Below are 15,525 nucleotides of genomic sequence, written 5' to 3' on the forward strand. Positions count from 1 at the left end.
AAGTACATGACAGATGGCATCGAAAGACGTAGCATGAACCAACTCCCTGTCGACGGCTTTATCTCCGAGCTCCTCCCGACGCCAGGCATCTCTTCTGCCCCCCCGCCGGTGTCTCTACCCCTTATTCTCCCCCCCATCTCTCTCGCTCCCTCTCTCAGCTAAACAAACACCTCTGTGTTTGCAGATAGGCTGCTTCCTGCTCTTTGCAAACAAACACATGATAATTGACTGGCATCTGATTATCACAGTTGTCTCATGTACCAGTTTTTGAGGCCTGATTTACTCAGCGGTTTGGCATTCAAAGTCGAGACGCTGCTGTTGAGTGGTGGTTGATTTATTTACTGTAGTAATTCATTAATGGTTTAATTTATCTTGTTGAAACAAGTCTCCGGTTGTAATCCCCATGCGTTTGGGTCGTCGGTATCTCACAGCTTTAGACCAGCAGACATCATTATACCTTGTTTTTTTTTTCTCACAATAGCTGTCACTCCCATCTGTCCACACCACACGTGGCATTACCTCCTTCACCATGTGCTATGTTCCCTGTGCAATGCACTGTCCTTTGATAGTTTCTCTTCCTTTTTAAGCAAAATGGCTTTTACATCCACCTGTCCACTGTCAATGTATCCATTTTGTCTTTGTTTTGTTCCTTTTTGGCCCTCTGTCCTCTTCACCCTATAAAACACTCTCTTCCAGGTCTCCGATGTTGTCAGCCTCACTGGACTTTGAGGTGTTGTTTGTGTGCAGGTAGCCATGGGTGAGGGCAGGCAGGGGGTGGTCGCTGCCTGTGCTGCTCGCTGAACTGGCTGTTGAGGCACACTGGACCAGCATGCCCTGCACCGACTGGCTCCTCCTGGTCCATATCACACTCAGTCGCTTCGCATATCCGTAGCAGGTTGTCGTGGTGATCTCGCCCACGTCAAAGGAGCAGCTGCGTGTCGGCCCTAGTGGCGGGCGATCTCCCCTCCTCCAGTCCTTCACGCGCTCCAACTCCTCCCCCTCACAGGCCTCAGAGTCTAGGCTGCATCTGGAGCCCACCATTTTGTCCAAGTCTCTCTCCTTCTCCTCAGAGCGGCGCAGCTTGAGCTTGCCTGAGTGTTTCGGGGCCTTGTGAGCTCTGGGATGGGGTAAGGTCTGGGAGGTGTTGGCAGGGGAGTAGTACAGTGTCACTCTCTCACTCTCAAGGGTGAAAGGGGGGAATCCTTTCCCCCTCACGACCACCTCCAGGCCTGGCTTCGCACCCTTTCCCTCCCCACTGAGCTGATCTGAGTCAAGCTTTGGCTTGGGCAGTTTCCCAGGCTTGTTCTTGGCTTGGGGTTTGGTTTTCAACGGCAGCGGCTTAGCCTGTTGTCCAAGAATGTTGTTGGGCAGAGCCACCATCATCACGCTCCCATTTCCGTTGGTCTGAGCGTAAACATCCACTCCTTCCTTGGAGGGAAGGAAGTCGTCATGGTGATGTGCAGGGTAGTGGCCCTCGTCTCGACAGTCTCCACAGACACGGTGCCTTACCATCATCGCCACGGTGAACACCAGCAGTGTTACTACGATGACCCCCCCCACCATGACCGTCAGCGTGCCGCCCAGGAAGTGGGCCTGCAGGGATCGGCACTCTGGGAAGTCCTCCTTGGTGCTGAACTGGGTGCAGCCTAGGACCTTGGTGGTGGCCAGGGTGGACACCCCATCGTCAAAGATGGCCAGGACACACAGGCTGTAGTCTGCTCCAGACACCAGGTTCTTCAGCAGGAAAGAGCTGCTTGTAGGCGGCAGTATTCTAGCAGACAGGGAAGGGTGGGGGCGTACAAGAGAAAAGGACATTGAGCCATTTGCTGAGCAGAGAAAGAGGATATCTGAAAGCGGCTAGGAGAGGGAGATGAATCGAATGAAATGCAATAATCTACAGTACAACGCCTAAGCGCTAATGATGATAATGTGCAGCCAGCTAGAGGGAGGGAGGCGTCTGATCTGCTCCTTTGTTGTGTAAATGGCCTTAATCAATAATACTCTGCTGTAGAGGGAGAAGGGTAATGGAGACTATGAAGGATATTCAGGGTAACAGGAGGCCGACTTTACCGGAGTCTATTTCCCAAACCCCCCTCCTCAGAAACGTGTCATGCCAAGCAATGAGCTAGTCAAGACCAAGGTGATGACACATACTCACACCCCAATTACCACCGCGCCCGTCTCCCTACTTTCAATCTCACCTGGCTGGCAGATAACATTCCTTGAGCCCCGGCTCTACCTCCGTTCCTCCACACTATCCTCAAATTATCTCTAGCTTTGGGTTACAAATCACTTTAATGCGTTTACTTGTGTACATTCAGACATTGTAATGGAAATTGGAAAGATGGGCTTTACTCGAAACATTAACTCCAAATGCGCAAGCTATTATGCCCATGGGTTTATATTCTGTGAATAACTTTTGAATTGTAAGCTCTATTGAAAACCTCTCACAGGGATATGCTGTTCAAACCAATTAGGGACGCAGTCCCGGGGAAGGTAGAACTTAATGTTTGCTGTCATCACTCCTTTTACTGAGCAATGAAGACGACATATGCCTTGGCATGTACTCGGCACCGAAATGGTGTATTTGCATACTTTAACTTTGATCTCAGGTAGGCTCTTCACAAGCAGTTCACCGGTCCTTTTTGAGACGTCAGGGGAGTTATGAGCCGTGAAATGATTATAGCGGCAATTCCCATTGTCCTCTTTGAGAACATGTCCGATATCCATCAGGGGAGAAGGATGAAGAGTTAAATCATCCTGGCTCCTTGCTGAAGGGGTATGAGACTGGCCTTAACCGTCGCTTCAGTCTGTCTGCGCAGTACCTCGTTATAATGCTCCAATTTATCTGCTCTTATTTTCATTTTCTTTCTCTCCCCTCCCATTGTCCGTGGTCATACACAGATTTTTCGTGCAAGGAGTGTGTTAGATTGAACAAAACGACCTGTTTCCTGATGACTTATTCCATGAACATGACAGGCTGGCGACGCTGTTCCCAAGAAAAAGCGGCAAACGGGAGAGTGGGTAAACGAGAGCTGGAAATGACGGATTGGGAGGCTTTCTACCTGTTTTTCATTTTCCTTCTGACAGCATTCCGAGTGTGTCTGTGTGTGCGTCAGTGTGTTTGTCGACACGATGTCCCGACAAAGTCCTTGAGAATCTTTCAGTATTTTATATAAAACACTGCATCTCTATTTAGCTACCTCTCCCTACTTCCACAAACTGAAGTGAGTGGGTTCAGTGTTCCCTCGACCCAAACCCCCCCATCTCCCTATTTATCTCCATTTCAGTCAGCGGAATGGGATGTGACACTGTCCTCAGATCTGCAGCTTGCGCTCTTATAAGGAGTTCATCCTCCTTTTCCCCCGAGTCTTCAGGCTCTCTCCTTCCACTGCCCCATCTCCCTTCCGTTCCCTCTATAAATACCTTGCCCTCTTTCATACTTCTTTTACAGTCCACTATGACTGCTCTCCTTTGTTTTGTGTGTCAGGGATGGTGTGTCATGTTCATCACCCCTGGTCCCTGTGACTCAAGAACACCGAGAACTCTGGTAAATGTAGAACCACAGGGGCGTTTTTGAACATGACAGTGTTACAATAGAGGAGAACAAAGGGATGTTTTTTTTTTCTTTTTTTGCATCTAGCCTCATTGATGATCTATTCATGCTTGGCCAATTGGGAACTGGCTCTCAGGTTGTGCACAATTTGCTTTGTTACTGAGAGGAGCTTACCTGTACACCAGGGCATCATCTGCAGTGCAGTTGTACTGGATCTGGTACATCCACACCAGGTACGGCCCAGTGGCCCGACCCAGGACCCAGCGCACCTGGGCAGAGGTGGCAGTCACCCCCAGGACTCCCACCAAACGCTCACTGGTACTGGCTTCTCCATCTCCCCTCTCTCCGCTCTCCCCCTCTCCCGTGGCGTTCTTTACCGAACCACCACCACCACCCTTCCCGTTCCTTCCAGACCCTCCTGTTCTCCCACTGGAAATGTCTGAGGAGCCTGGGTCTCCACGAGGGTTGGTGAGGGGGACAGTGTTGTTGCCGCGGTGAGGGAGGGGGATGATCTTGAGGTCTATCAGGGCTGTAGCCTCCCCGGCAGCGTTGATGGCGATGCAGGTGTAAGCCCCGTCGTCACGCGCCCGCGTCACAAGCACGTCCAGGGTGCCATTGTAGTAGGAGTACACACGGCTGGAGTTGGCCACGATGCGGTCGTCAGGGGAGATCCAGTGAATGATGGGCTCAGGGTCACCGATGGCACGGCACCTCAGCGTGGCCCTCTGGCCCTCCAGCACCCACAGCTTGTTGGAGTGGCGTGTGATGAGCGGAGGCTCACAGGTGAACTCCTCCTCTGGGATGGACCAAAAGTAGCGCCCAGCCAGGTGGACGGGGGTGGCACACGTCTCCATGTCGTCGCCGCGGATCAGCCGCCTCAGCCACAGCAGCTCACAGTTACAGTGCAGGGGGTTCCCCCCGAAGCTCAGGCTGATGACAGCGCTGTAAGGTGTGGGGCTGACCACGCCCGTCTGGGAGCGGGAGAACAAGGGGTCGGGGGGCAGCGTCTGCAGCCGGTTGGATGTCATATCCAGGCGGGCCAGCTTGTAGAGTTCGCCGAAGGAGCCCTCAGCGATCTGGTCTATGAGGTTGTGGTCCAGGTTGAGGGTGTGCAGGCTGGCCATGTTCTGGATGGCCTCCCAGGGGACCTTCCTCAGGTTGTTGTAGGACAGGTCCAGATCCTCCAGCGTCTGCAGGAAGTCATCGAAGGCCTCGGCGGAGACGTCGGTCAGCTGGTTGTTGTTGATGATGAGGTGCTGTAGGTTGGTCAGGCCGGACAGGTCTCTTGGCCCCACTATGGTCAGCCGGTTGGTGTCCAGGTGGAGTGAGCGCAGGCTCTCCAGGTCAGCAAAGGACAGGGGCCGCAGGGTGTGGATGGTGTTCCTGGACAGAGTCAGTTCCACCAGGCCTGACATGTTGGCAAAGTCCACCCTGCCCACCTCCAGGATGAAGTTATCTGCCAGACGGAGCTCCACGGTGCGCCGGTCAATGTCAGGAGGGACAAACAGCAGGCCCTTGTTGACGCAGAGCGTGCTCAGAGACTCTGAGAGGTTTCGACACACACAGTGGAAGGGACAGATGGAGACCATGCCCCAGGTCTCTCCAGCAGACACGCCTGGGCCAAGTAGCGCAGGGAAGACACAGGAACCAGTCACCACGGCCAGCCAGACTACCGTCTGTGGGGTCAGAGGGCAGGCAGGGGGTCTCAGGGAAGGTTTGGTCACCTTTGGCTTGAGTTTAGGAGGGGGTACTGTTCTGTCTGGGTGGACCCCTTTTAGAGAGGAGCTTTGCTTTGAAGACTTCCAATAGAATTTTGAGTGGTGTGGCGCCAGGTATGGGTGTAGTATTTGTGAGTTGGATTTAGGCATTGTTGTGCTGGTTATTCACCTGTGGAAGTAGAAATGGGACATTGTTAGATCCCTCTGGTTCATTGTTGTTTTTATTGATCCAGTGGCGTTTAGATCTAACAGTGCATTAGAGGTATTGGATTGTGCAGATAGTATTCAGAGTTTTAGATATTGACAATCCACAAACATGTCGGTCAACACCACCTTTTATAATCTGTGTTGGTATGGTTCAGCTGCTATGTTTTGTGTAGGCCTATGTGTGTGTTTTGCAAGTGTAATTCCAGTGAGATATAAGGCCAGATTGAATATGAACCTTCCAAGCCTGGGATGTTTTCCCAGACATGACACTGTTCAGTGGTTCTGGGGATGTGGCCATGTCTACTGAATCACAATGTTACTGGGGCCAAGTGTCCTTTTTTGTTTGTTCTCACCCCTCACTGCCTACTGTGTTGTCACGAGGGATTGTCCCATTAACCTGATGCATTACTGTGTGTGTGTCGTTGTGTGTGTCGTTGTGTGTGTCTTAAGTGTGAACATTAACACGCATCTAATGAGATGGAATAATAGGGTTGAAAACCTGACCAGAAAAGGCAGGCCCTAAGTGAAGTTGAATAGTGGTTTGTGGTGCGACTGACTCTCCAGGTCATTATGTGCAAATGGACTTTGAATGGAAGCCTAGTCGCTTGAATTGTCTGAGTTACATCACAAGGCTGATGATTGTGATTAATGTGACAGTGTTGTGCTTTTCCACGGCGGCTGCATTTCGCCAGGTTGAGAATTATTCAATTTGTGCTCGTTTGAGCCTTATGCTAGGCAGGCGTCTTCCGCTGTCACGCTCACAGTTAGTGTATGTGTTTGAGGAAGAGTACGAGGGTGAGATGAAGGACCCACAAGGGAAATAATGGATGCAACCTATAAATACCTATACGTGGTAGACTGTTTGTCTCTACGCGTGCCGTGCATGGCGTAATGATCTACATAGACGCCTTACCGACAAATGGTGTAAGGTAGGGTTGAGGTGTGTGCAGTAAATTTTTATGCTTTGATAAAAAAAGCCCTTGACTGGATTACCAGAAATCTGTTTCTGGGGCTTCCCCTTAAACCTGTATGTCTGAGGGGGGGAGAGGGATGCATGGTAACAGGGTTAATTCACCATCGAATTAGCCTAATGAGCATACCTTTTTTGTCTGAGAGTTTGAATGGATTGTGCACCCCCCTTAGTTCATAGTCAGTGACTGAGGCGTGCACGGGATTGGTTTGTCCCCTACAGTAGGTGGCTTGTAGAGGTGAGTGTGAATACCCTGTTCTCCCAAGCAGAATCCCTAAGGCCCCATTTTACATAGCGTTGTTTTAAAGAAAGACAATCTGCTGGCTATAACTGACAGTCTTTTCAGTTTGCCTTAAAGCCTTGTTACACTGTTGGTTTTGCTATGTTTTCCTCTCCTGACTCCATGATTGATGACTAAATGGACCTATTACACCTTTTCCGTGTTGCTGTCCCTCTGTCCACCTATCTATATTCACTTTGACTTGAGCTCAGCTCCCAAATCAACATGCCTATGAGAAATTTGATGCCTGTCAGTTTCTCTGTTTAAGCAGTAAGGCACGAGAACCCGGGGATTATTATTGTGAATAACTCCTGACTATGGGCTGTTCTAAGGCCCGATGCGGAGCTGTTGCTAGGTCAGTCCATGATATACCTCCTCCGAATGATGTGCAAGGATTAGCAGAGGGACATGGGCACCGATAATGAATTTCCCGCACAATGTGCATTACAGTCTGAACAGATTGCGAGTTAGACTCTATCTCCTCATGATAAACACAGGGGTCTGTTTTACTGTGAAAACAAATTAATCTTAACTTACAGAAGTTTTGCTGCTTATGCTGTTCAGGATGCCACATCCATTGATTCGTTCTGATAACTGGAGCGTGAATCAAAATAATCCGATTGAGTTTTTCAAGCATGAGCCCGGAGGTTTTCAGAGACAACAAGCTTATGTTTTCCAGATCAACAACAGATTTGAAATGTGTGAAACATTTCATTCTGCTTCACAGCATTTATCCTCCTCGGTCTCTTTATCTGTTCACTAATTACAGTCTACAGTCTTCTCCCAGGACGGTATCCAGTCTCTTCACTCTGTAGTTATTGGTATTCAGACTCCTCTTCCTCTCGCTGTCCTTTGCAGAAGCAGCGAGGCTCTAGAACATCCCCAAGCCTGTGTTATCTCCGTGCTGAACAGCCTTTCGCCCTCTCAAACATCCAAACCCCCCCCTCTCTAACCCCCTTTCTCCTCCTAAATGGGCAGTTCAGTTTCCCCACTGTGTGGGAAGGTTAATGATGCCTTCTCACTCCTTGGTTCCTTCCGTCAGGCTGCCTGTTTTGTGTTAGTCCTTCAGACATGCCCAGGGAAAGGAGCGGCGCTGTAGAAGTAGAAGGCTCTCAACCATAGATGTCAACGACCTATAACGATTGCACGGTTCACCTCTGTGGTCGACGCGCTTTTCCACAACTCAATCAATGGCTTGTTTTGACGTTGTTTTCCCCTGCCGTCCTGTGCTGCACTAGTCTGTGATTTGTGGATTTCGCTGCAGCGAGCCTGTGTGTGTGATCGAGAGAGAGACTGCAATGTGTGTGCTACTGAGAGAGGACAGCGGGAGGGGAGTGGGAGAGGGAGGGGAGCCTGAAGCAGTCCTGGCTTTCGATAGAAGGGGAAGGGGGGGGGGGAGATGGAATTTGAATGGCTAGCGGAAAATGCAGAAAAGGAGCGTAGGAGAAATGAATCAAAATGAAGAGGGTGTAGGAGGAGGTAAAGCCAGCAGTTTCACCTCCCCCTTAACATTTATTAGCCAAACAGTCGGGGCCAAAGTAAGAGACGGCTTCATTACTGTTTGGATGAAAGCACTCCGCAATCTATTTACACAAGCCCTTAGAAGATGCAGACTGGTCAGCTTGTTAGCATTTGGTGGTTTCCTATCTGCATTGCCTGTAGAACACTGTTCAAGTGAGAAACATTATGGATATGCTGTACAGTAGCCTAACCAGGCTTTATGCTGAGGTTTCTGAAATGGGATATTGCAGTGATGGTACTCGTTGGTTACTATCAAGAGGCCTGTTTGTTAAACCAACAATTCTACGTTTGTCATTACATAAATGTTTGCGCTATAATTTGTTGTTTACCTTGAATTATGTTATGATGAAACCGGTTATTCTTAAATTTATTTTCTTGACATGGCCAAATCACTCTAATTTGGCACACAGGAACTAGAGGTCATGAATAAATTGGTCCAAAAATAATAGCACTGATTGGCCTTTAGGTGGCACTGTTATAGGCAGTCTCATATAAACCCTCATAGCCGCTGCCCCGTTTGACCTAGAGACTTGAAACTTTCTAAGTAGCCCTCATGCTGAACATATTTGCCTCGAGGACCATCAGGATAGATTTTCCTCCATCTCGGAATTTTGGGGAAATCTTTGGAACTTCTCATGAACCATTAGTCAAAATGTATGTAGGGCCATAGTACACCTCCTTGTTTGAGAAATGCTAATGGATTGGTTAAGAGATGGCTCTTATTATTGACATATCAGGAAATCAGATTTTACATGTCCATTTTAAATCCTTTGTAAATCTACTCCAATGGCCTATCAAGTTGAAATTTGTTTAGGGTCATCAAGACATTACCATGATGATGAATCATGTTAAGTTTGGCAGTGAGTCATCTGCTTGACGTATCCACTCACTACCAAATGCGGTTGTGAGAGGAAGCCCTGTAGCCGGCAGTGGGAGAAGATGGAACAAAATTGGGTTTTTGTCGATATTCTGAAAATCTACAGTACCAGTCAAAAGTTTGGACGCACCTACAGTGTTTCCTCCTTTAAAAGTTGCGAGCTTACACTGTGGGACTTGGGAGGTACCCAGGAGCTAGAGCACCCATTATGCATTTGGGTCCCAAGGTTTTTATATGACCAATCCTATCAAGTGGTTCCAATGACAAATTTGATGCGAGCCACCCATCCCTGGTGACTTACTTCAGCAAAGATGGCTGACAAAACATTACGGGGGAAGCAAATGTAAGTAGTTCTAACGAGCCAAGCAAAACATTTACAATTGAGAGGATTATGTTAATGTAGAGACAAATGATTGCATGTTTTTTTGTCATGAAGTTAATTTACTAACATTGCTATTTAGCAAGTTAGCTGACTAGCTAACATTAGCCAGCTAGCTAGCTAGTGTTATGACATGAGTAGGAATTTGTAATTTGTGTTTCATGTTTTAGGGACTCCTGAGAGAACCAGCAAACCAGGGTGTTGTCTTGTGGAACAGTGGATGTAAAGAATCTAGCTTGCTTAAGCATTTACTGCAAATTGAATGTACAATTTGTGTTAGCTTGCCTTGATTGTATTTGCCATGCAATACAGCTGAAGTAACATAGCGAGCTAACTATTTATTTATTTACCTATTGTGTAGTGGAGGATAAAAATAACTGAATGCCTATGGATGTGTAGCTTGCTACAGTATGTAGCCGATCTATGAACCGACCGTCACGTTGTACAGCTCCATATTTTCCGTTCTATGCTAACAGAAACCCAGAGGGTTTTTGGTTTTTCATGGAATAGAAACACCGTAATATTAATAATTAAGCAGGTACCAGTCAAAAGTTTGGACCACCTACCCATTCCAGGAATTTTCTTTATTTTTACTATTTTCTACATTGTATAATCATAGTGAAGCCCCCACAACTAACACGTATGCAATCATGAAACATGGGACCAACAGTTTACATGTTACGTTTTATATTTTTGTTAACTGTACAGCAGCTGGTGAGCTACGGGGGAGCCAGCGATGATTGTGGGCAGACAGGCTCAGCTCCGGCTCTGATTATTAACATCTTAATTCTTGGCTAATATGTTGGCATGCATAGCCTTTTTTAACCAATTCTGTTAGTTATTAAAATAGGAATTTTGATATTACTGTTATCAACACACTTGTCACTCCCGTTTTAACAACTCTAAATTGCTTTGGCACAGTAGGCTTAACCTCTCTAGGGTAGGGGGAAGCATTCAGAATTTTGGATGAAAAGCATGCCCAAATTAAACGGCCTGCTACTCGGGCCCAGAAGATATGATATGCATATAACTGGTAGATTTGGATAGAAAACACTCTAAAGTTTCCGAAACTGTTAGAATAGTGTCTGAGTAGAACAGAAGTGATTTGGCAGGTGAAAACCTGAGAAAAATCCATTCAGGAAGTTTGATTTGTTTTGTAGTTTTCGATGCCATTACAGTATCCATTGACTTAGGACTCAATTTGCAGTTCCTATGCCTTCCACTAGATGTCAACAGTCTTTAGAAATGGTTTCAGGCTTGTATTCTTATGAGGGAGTAAGACCAGTCTGAATGAGTGGACCCTACCGTGTCGCAGAGCTTTTTCATGCGCAATCCCGAGAGAATGCATTTCTTGTTTACCTTTTATATTGAAGACGTTATTGTCCGGTTGAAATATTATAGATCATTTAGGTTAAAAACAACCTGAGGATTGAATATAAACATTGTTTGACATGTTTCTATGAACTTTACGGATACAATTAGATTTTTTTTTGTCTGCCTGATTTGACTGCGTTTGAGCCTGTGGATTACAGAAGAAAACGCACAAACAAAACTGAGGTTTTTGGATATAAAGAGACTTTTTATCAAACAAAAGGAACATTTATTGAGTAAATGAATGTCTTCTGAGTGCCACCATATGAAGATCATCAAAGGTAAGGGATTCATTTTCTCTATTTCTGAGTTTTGTAACGCTTCTGCTTGGCTGGTTACTGTTTGTAATCATTTGTCAACTGGGCTATGTTCTGGGCTAGGTATGTTCTGGGATAGGAATGCTTTTGCCGAAAAGCATTTTATAAATCTGACACCGTGGTTGGATTAACAAGAAGTTAATCTTTAAACCTATGTAAAATAAGTTTTGTTTTCTGAATTTTTATAATGACCATTTCTGTATTTGATTTTGGCGCTCTGCAATCTCACTGGATGTTGGCCAGGTCTAGAGAGGTTAATGTTGCATAAAACTTTGAAAGATCTGTTTCATAGGACACAGAGTTGACATACAGTACCAGTCAAAAGTTTGGACACACCTACTCATCCAAGGGTTTTTATTTTATTTTTACAATTTTATACATTATAGAATTATAGGGAAGACATCAAAACTATGAAATAACACAAATGGAATCATGTAATTACCATAAGTTTTAAACATATAATAAATATTCAGTGGATGTAGAGGGTGCAACAGATCAGCACCTCAGGAGTAAATGTCAGTTGGCTTTTCATAGCCAATCATTCAGATTAAGAGACAGCAGGTGCGGTAGAGAGAGTCCAAAACAGCAAGTCCGCGACAAGGTCGCACATCCAGTGAACAGGTCAGGGTTCCATAGCGGCAGGCAGAACAGTTTAAACTGGAGCAGCAGCAGCATGACCAGGTGGACTGGGGACAGCAAGGAGTCATCAGGCCAGGTAGTCCTGAGACATGGTTCTAGGGCTCAGATCCTCAGAGAGAGAGAGAGACAGACTGAGGTTGGAACTGAAAATCTCCAATTTGGACTCATCATACCAAAGGACAGATTTCCACCGGTCTAATGTCCATTGCTCGTGTTTCTTGGCCCAAGCAAGTCTCTTCTTATTGGTTTCATTTAGTAGTGGTTTCTTTGCAGCAATTCGACCATGAAGGCCTGATCCAAGCAGTCTCCCTCTGAGTTGATGTTGATATGTGTCTCTTACTTGAACTCTGAAGCATTTATTTGGGCTGCAATTTCTGAGGCTGGAAACTAATGAACTTATCCTCTGCAGCAGAGGTAACTCTGGGTCTTCCTTTCCTGTGGCGGTCCTCATGAGCGCCAGATTCGACTTAGGGCTTGATGGCTTTTGCGACTGCACTTGAAGAAACGTTCAAAGTTCTTGACATTTTCCGAATTTACTGACCTTTGTCTTAAAGTAATGGTGGACTGTCAATTCTCTTTGCTTATTTGAGCTGTTCTTGACATAATATGCAGTTGTTATTTTACCAAATAGGGATGTCTTCTGTATACCACCCTTACCTTGACACAACACAACTGATTGGCTCAAACGCATTAAGAAGGAAAGAAATTACACAAATTAACTTTGAACAAGTCACACCTTTTAATTGAGATCATTCCAGGTGACTACCCCATGAAGCTGGTTAAGAGAATGCCAAGAGTGTGCAAAGCTGTCAAGGCAAAGGGTGGCTACTTTTAAGAATCTCATATTTATTTAACATTTCTTCATAGTTTTGATGTCTTCAATATTATTCTACAATGTAGAAAATAGTAAGAATAAAGAAAAACCCTTGAATGAGTAGGTGTTCTAAAACTTTTGACCAGTAGGTGTAAAGTGACTAAAGAATTGTTACTGCATTCAAATGTGGCAGCACTGTACCTTTTTGTCACTGTCATCCTGTGAACCCCGTTCATTGCTGCTCACCGCTATTTATTATTATTAATTGTATTATTTTATTTGCTTACATTGATGTCTTCAATAGGCCACTAGGCTGTAAATGGGAGCTAAGTGCAATGGTCAGGTCAATCTGAGGAAGATGTCAGGTTGACGACGAAGCATCAGTCAGCTGTACTCATCTTGAACAGTGGATGAGCTAAAATACATCTCTGCCTTTTTTTTGATTGCTCAAACTTCTTTCTGCCTTAAATGAGTACTTTCTGAAGCTTTTCTTGGTAAGCCATTCTCCTCTTATGAAATATTCAACATTTTGATTAATTTTATATTAAAAGTCATTATCAATTATTTAACAAGTTGATCGCAATGTTCCCCAATGCGCCTTGAATGTTAAATTGTGGTCGAGGGATATCTGATTGTTCAGCAGTTTTTTGAGCGAATAAAGAAGATTGTAATACTTGCTTGTTTTCCATGCAGTGGTCTGGGGCTGTACGGTATGGCATTCGAAAGAATCGATTGCGGATGATAAAGACGAACACAGAGGACTACAGTAGGATTCTCAACACAAACAGAAGGGATTAGGGTTAATACAGGTTAACACCAGCGCTATAGCGGAGTCTGACAGCATGGCTTTTTACCCTGAGTTTGAGGGAATGAGACAAAGGAGAGGAGGGGAGGCTTAGCCCCATCTTCCTCCTCCTCCCAATGGTTCCTCTCATCCTTGTTTTTATTCTACTCTGGGCTAGTTGTGGGTTTTTAGATGAGGGGAGTGACTCAACCTCAGCCAGACATACACTGGGGTATACAGTGGGGCAAAAAAAGTATTGTCAACCACCAATTGTGCAAGTTCTCCTACTTAAAAAGATGAGGCCTGTAATTTTCATCATAGGTACACTTCAACTATGACAGACAAAATGAGAAAAGAAAATCACATTGTAGGATTTTTTATGAATTTATTTGCAAATTATGGTGGAAAATAAGTATTTGGTCGATAACAAAAGTTTCTAAATACTTTGTTATATACCCTTTGTTGGCAATGACAGAGGTCAAACGTTTTCTGTAAGTGTTCACAAGGTTTTCACACACTGTTGCTGGTATTTTGGCCCATTCCTCCATGCAGATCTCTTGTAGAGCAGTGATGTTTTGGGGCTGTTGCTGGGCAACACTGACTTTCAACTCCCTCCAAAGATTTTCTATGGGGTTGAGATCTGGAGACTTGCTAGGCCATTCCAGGACCTTGAAATGCTTCTTACGAAGCCACTCCTTCGTTGCCCGGCTGGTGTGTGTGAAAGACCCAGCCACGTTTCATCTTCAATGCCCTTGCTGATGGAAGGAGGTTTTCACTCAAAATCTCACGATACATGGCCCTATTCATTATTTCCTTTACACGGATCAGTCGTCCTGCTCCCTTTCCGCTCTCTCCACTGGCTTCCAGTTGAAGCTCGCATCCGCTACAAGACCATGGTGCTTGCCTACGGAGCTGTGAGGGGAACGGCACCTCAGTACCTCCAGGCTCTGATCAGGCCCTACACCCAAACAAGGGCACTGCGTTCATCCACCTCTGGCCTGCTCGCCTCCCTACCACTGAGGAAGTACAGTTCCCGCTCAGCCCAGTCAAAACTGTTCGCTGCTCTGGCTCCCCAATGGTGGAACACACTCCCTCACGACGCCAGGACAGCGGAGTCAATCACCACCTTCCGGAGACACCTGAAACCCCACCTCTTTAAGGAATACCTAGGATAGGATAAAGTAACCCTTCTCACCCCCCCCCCTCCCCCTTAAAAGATTTAGATGCACTATTGTAAAGTGGCTGTTCCACTGGATGTCATAAGGTGAATGCACCAATTTGTAAGTCGCTCTGGATAAGAGCGTCTGCTAAATGACTTAAATGTAAATGTAAAAACAGCCCCAAAGCATGATGTTTCCACCCTCATGCTTCACAGTAGGTATGGTGTTCTTTGGATGCAACTCAGCATTGTTTGTCCTACAAACATGACGAGTTGAGTTTTTACCAAGCTGACCATATGACATTCTCCAAATCTTCTTCTGGATCACCCAAATGCTCTCTAGCAAACTTCAGACGGGCCTGGACATGTGTCCCCCTGCTTAAGCCAGTACGTCTGGCACTGCAGGATTTGAGTCCCTGGCGGTATAGTGTGTTATTGATGGTAGGCTTTGTTACTTTGGTCCCAGCTCTCTGCAGGTCATTCACTAGGTCCCCCCGTGTGGTTCTGGGATTTTTGTTCACCGTTCTTGTGATAATTTTGACCCCACGGGGTGAGATCTTGCATGGAGCCCCAGATCGAGGGAGATTATCAGTGGTCTTGTATGTCTTCCATTTCCTAATAATTGCTCCCACAGTTGATTTCTTCAAACTAAGCTGCTTACCTATTGCAGATTCAGCCTTCCCAGCCTGGTGCAGGTCTACAATTTTTTTTCTGGTGTCCTTTGACAGCTCTTTGGTCTTGGCCATAGTGGAGTGTGACTGTTTGAGGTTGTGGACAGGTGTCTTTTATACTGATAACAAGTTGAAACAGGTGCCATTAATACAGGTAACGAGTGGAGGACAGAGGAGCCTCTTAAAGAAGTTACAGGTCTGTTAGAGCCAGAAATCTTGCTTGTTTGTAGGTGACCAAATACTTATTTTCCCCCATAATTTG

At 46.0% G+C, this 15,525-nt stretch overlaps 2 protein-coding genes across 5 annotated transcripts in view; one reads left to right on the forward strand and one right to left on the reverse strand.

The window, feature by feature from the left end:
• LOC118390349 (pyruvate carboxylase, mitochondrial-like) overlaps positions 1-15,525 on the forward strand; it is a 96,084-nt gene that overhangs the window by 50,382 nt on the left and 30,177 nt on the right. The gene's annotated exons all lie outside the window — the stretch shown is intronic.
• On the reverse strand, positions 113-8,042 carry LOC118390351 (leucine-rich repeat and fibronectin type-III domain-containing protein 4-like). The gene is made up of 3 exons (XM_035780811.2): positions 7,269-8,042; positions 3,731-5,443; positions 113-1,771 (listed from the first exon to the last, which is right to left on the reverse strand). The coding sequence occupies exons 2-3, from the start codon at positions 5,422-5,424 to the stop codon at positions 676-678; spliced, it is 2,790 nt and encodes a 929-aa protein (XP_035636704.1). The 5' UTR covers positions 5,425-5,443; positions 7,269-8,042; the 3' UTR covers positions 113-675.

This window comes from Oncorhynchus keta, chromosome 11, assembly GCF_023373465.1.
Source record: "Oncorhynchus keta strain PuntledgeMale-10-30-2019 chromosome 11, Oket_V2, whole genome shotgun sequence".
Taxonomy (NCBI): domain Eukaryota; kingdom Metazoa; phylum Chordata; class Actinopteri; order Salmoniformes; family Salmonidae; genus Oncorhynchus; species Oncorhynchus keta.

Excerpts from the sequence above, each read along its gene's own strand:
- LOC118390351 (XM_035780811.2), bottom strand. The coding sequence starts at position 5,424 with ATGCCTAAATCCAACTCACAAATACTACACCCATACCTGGCGCCACAC. Across the intron at positions 1,772-3,730 it reads GATGATGCCCTGGTGTACAG|AATACTGCCGCCTACAAGCA; the intron begins GTAAGCTCCTCT and ends CCTGTCTGCTAG.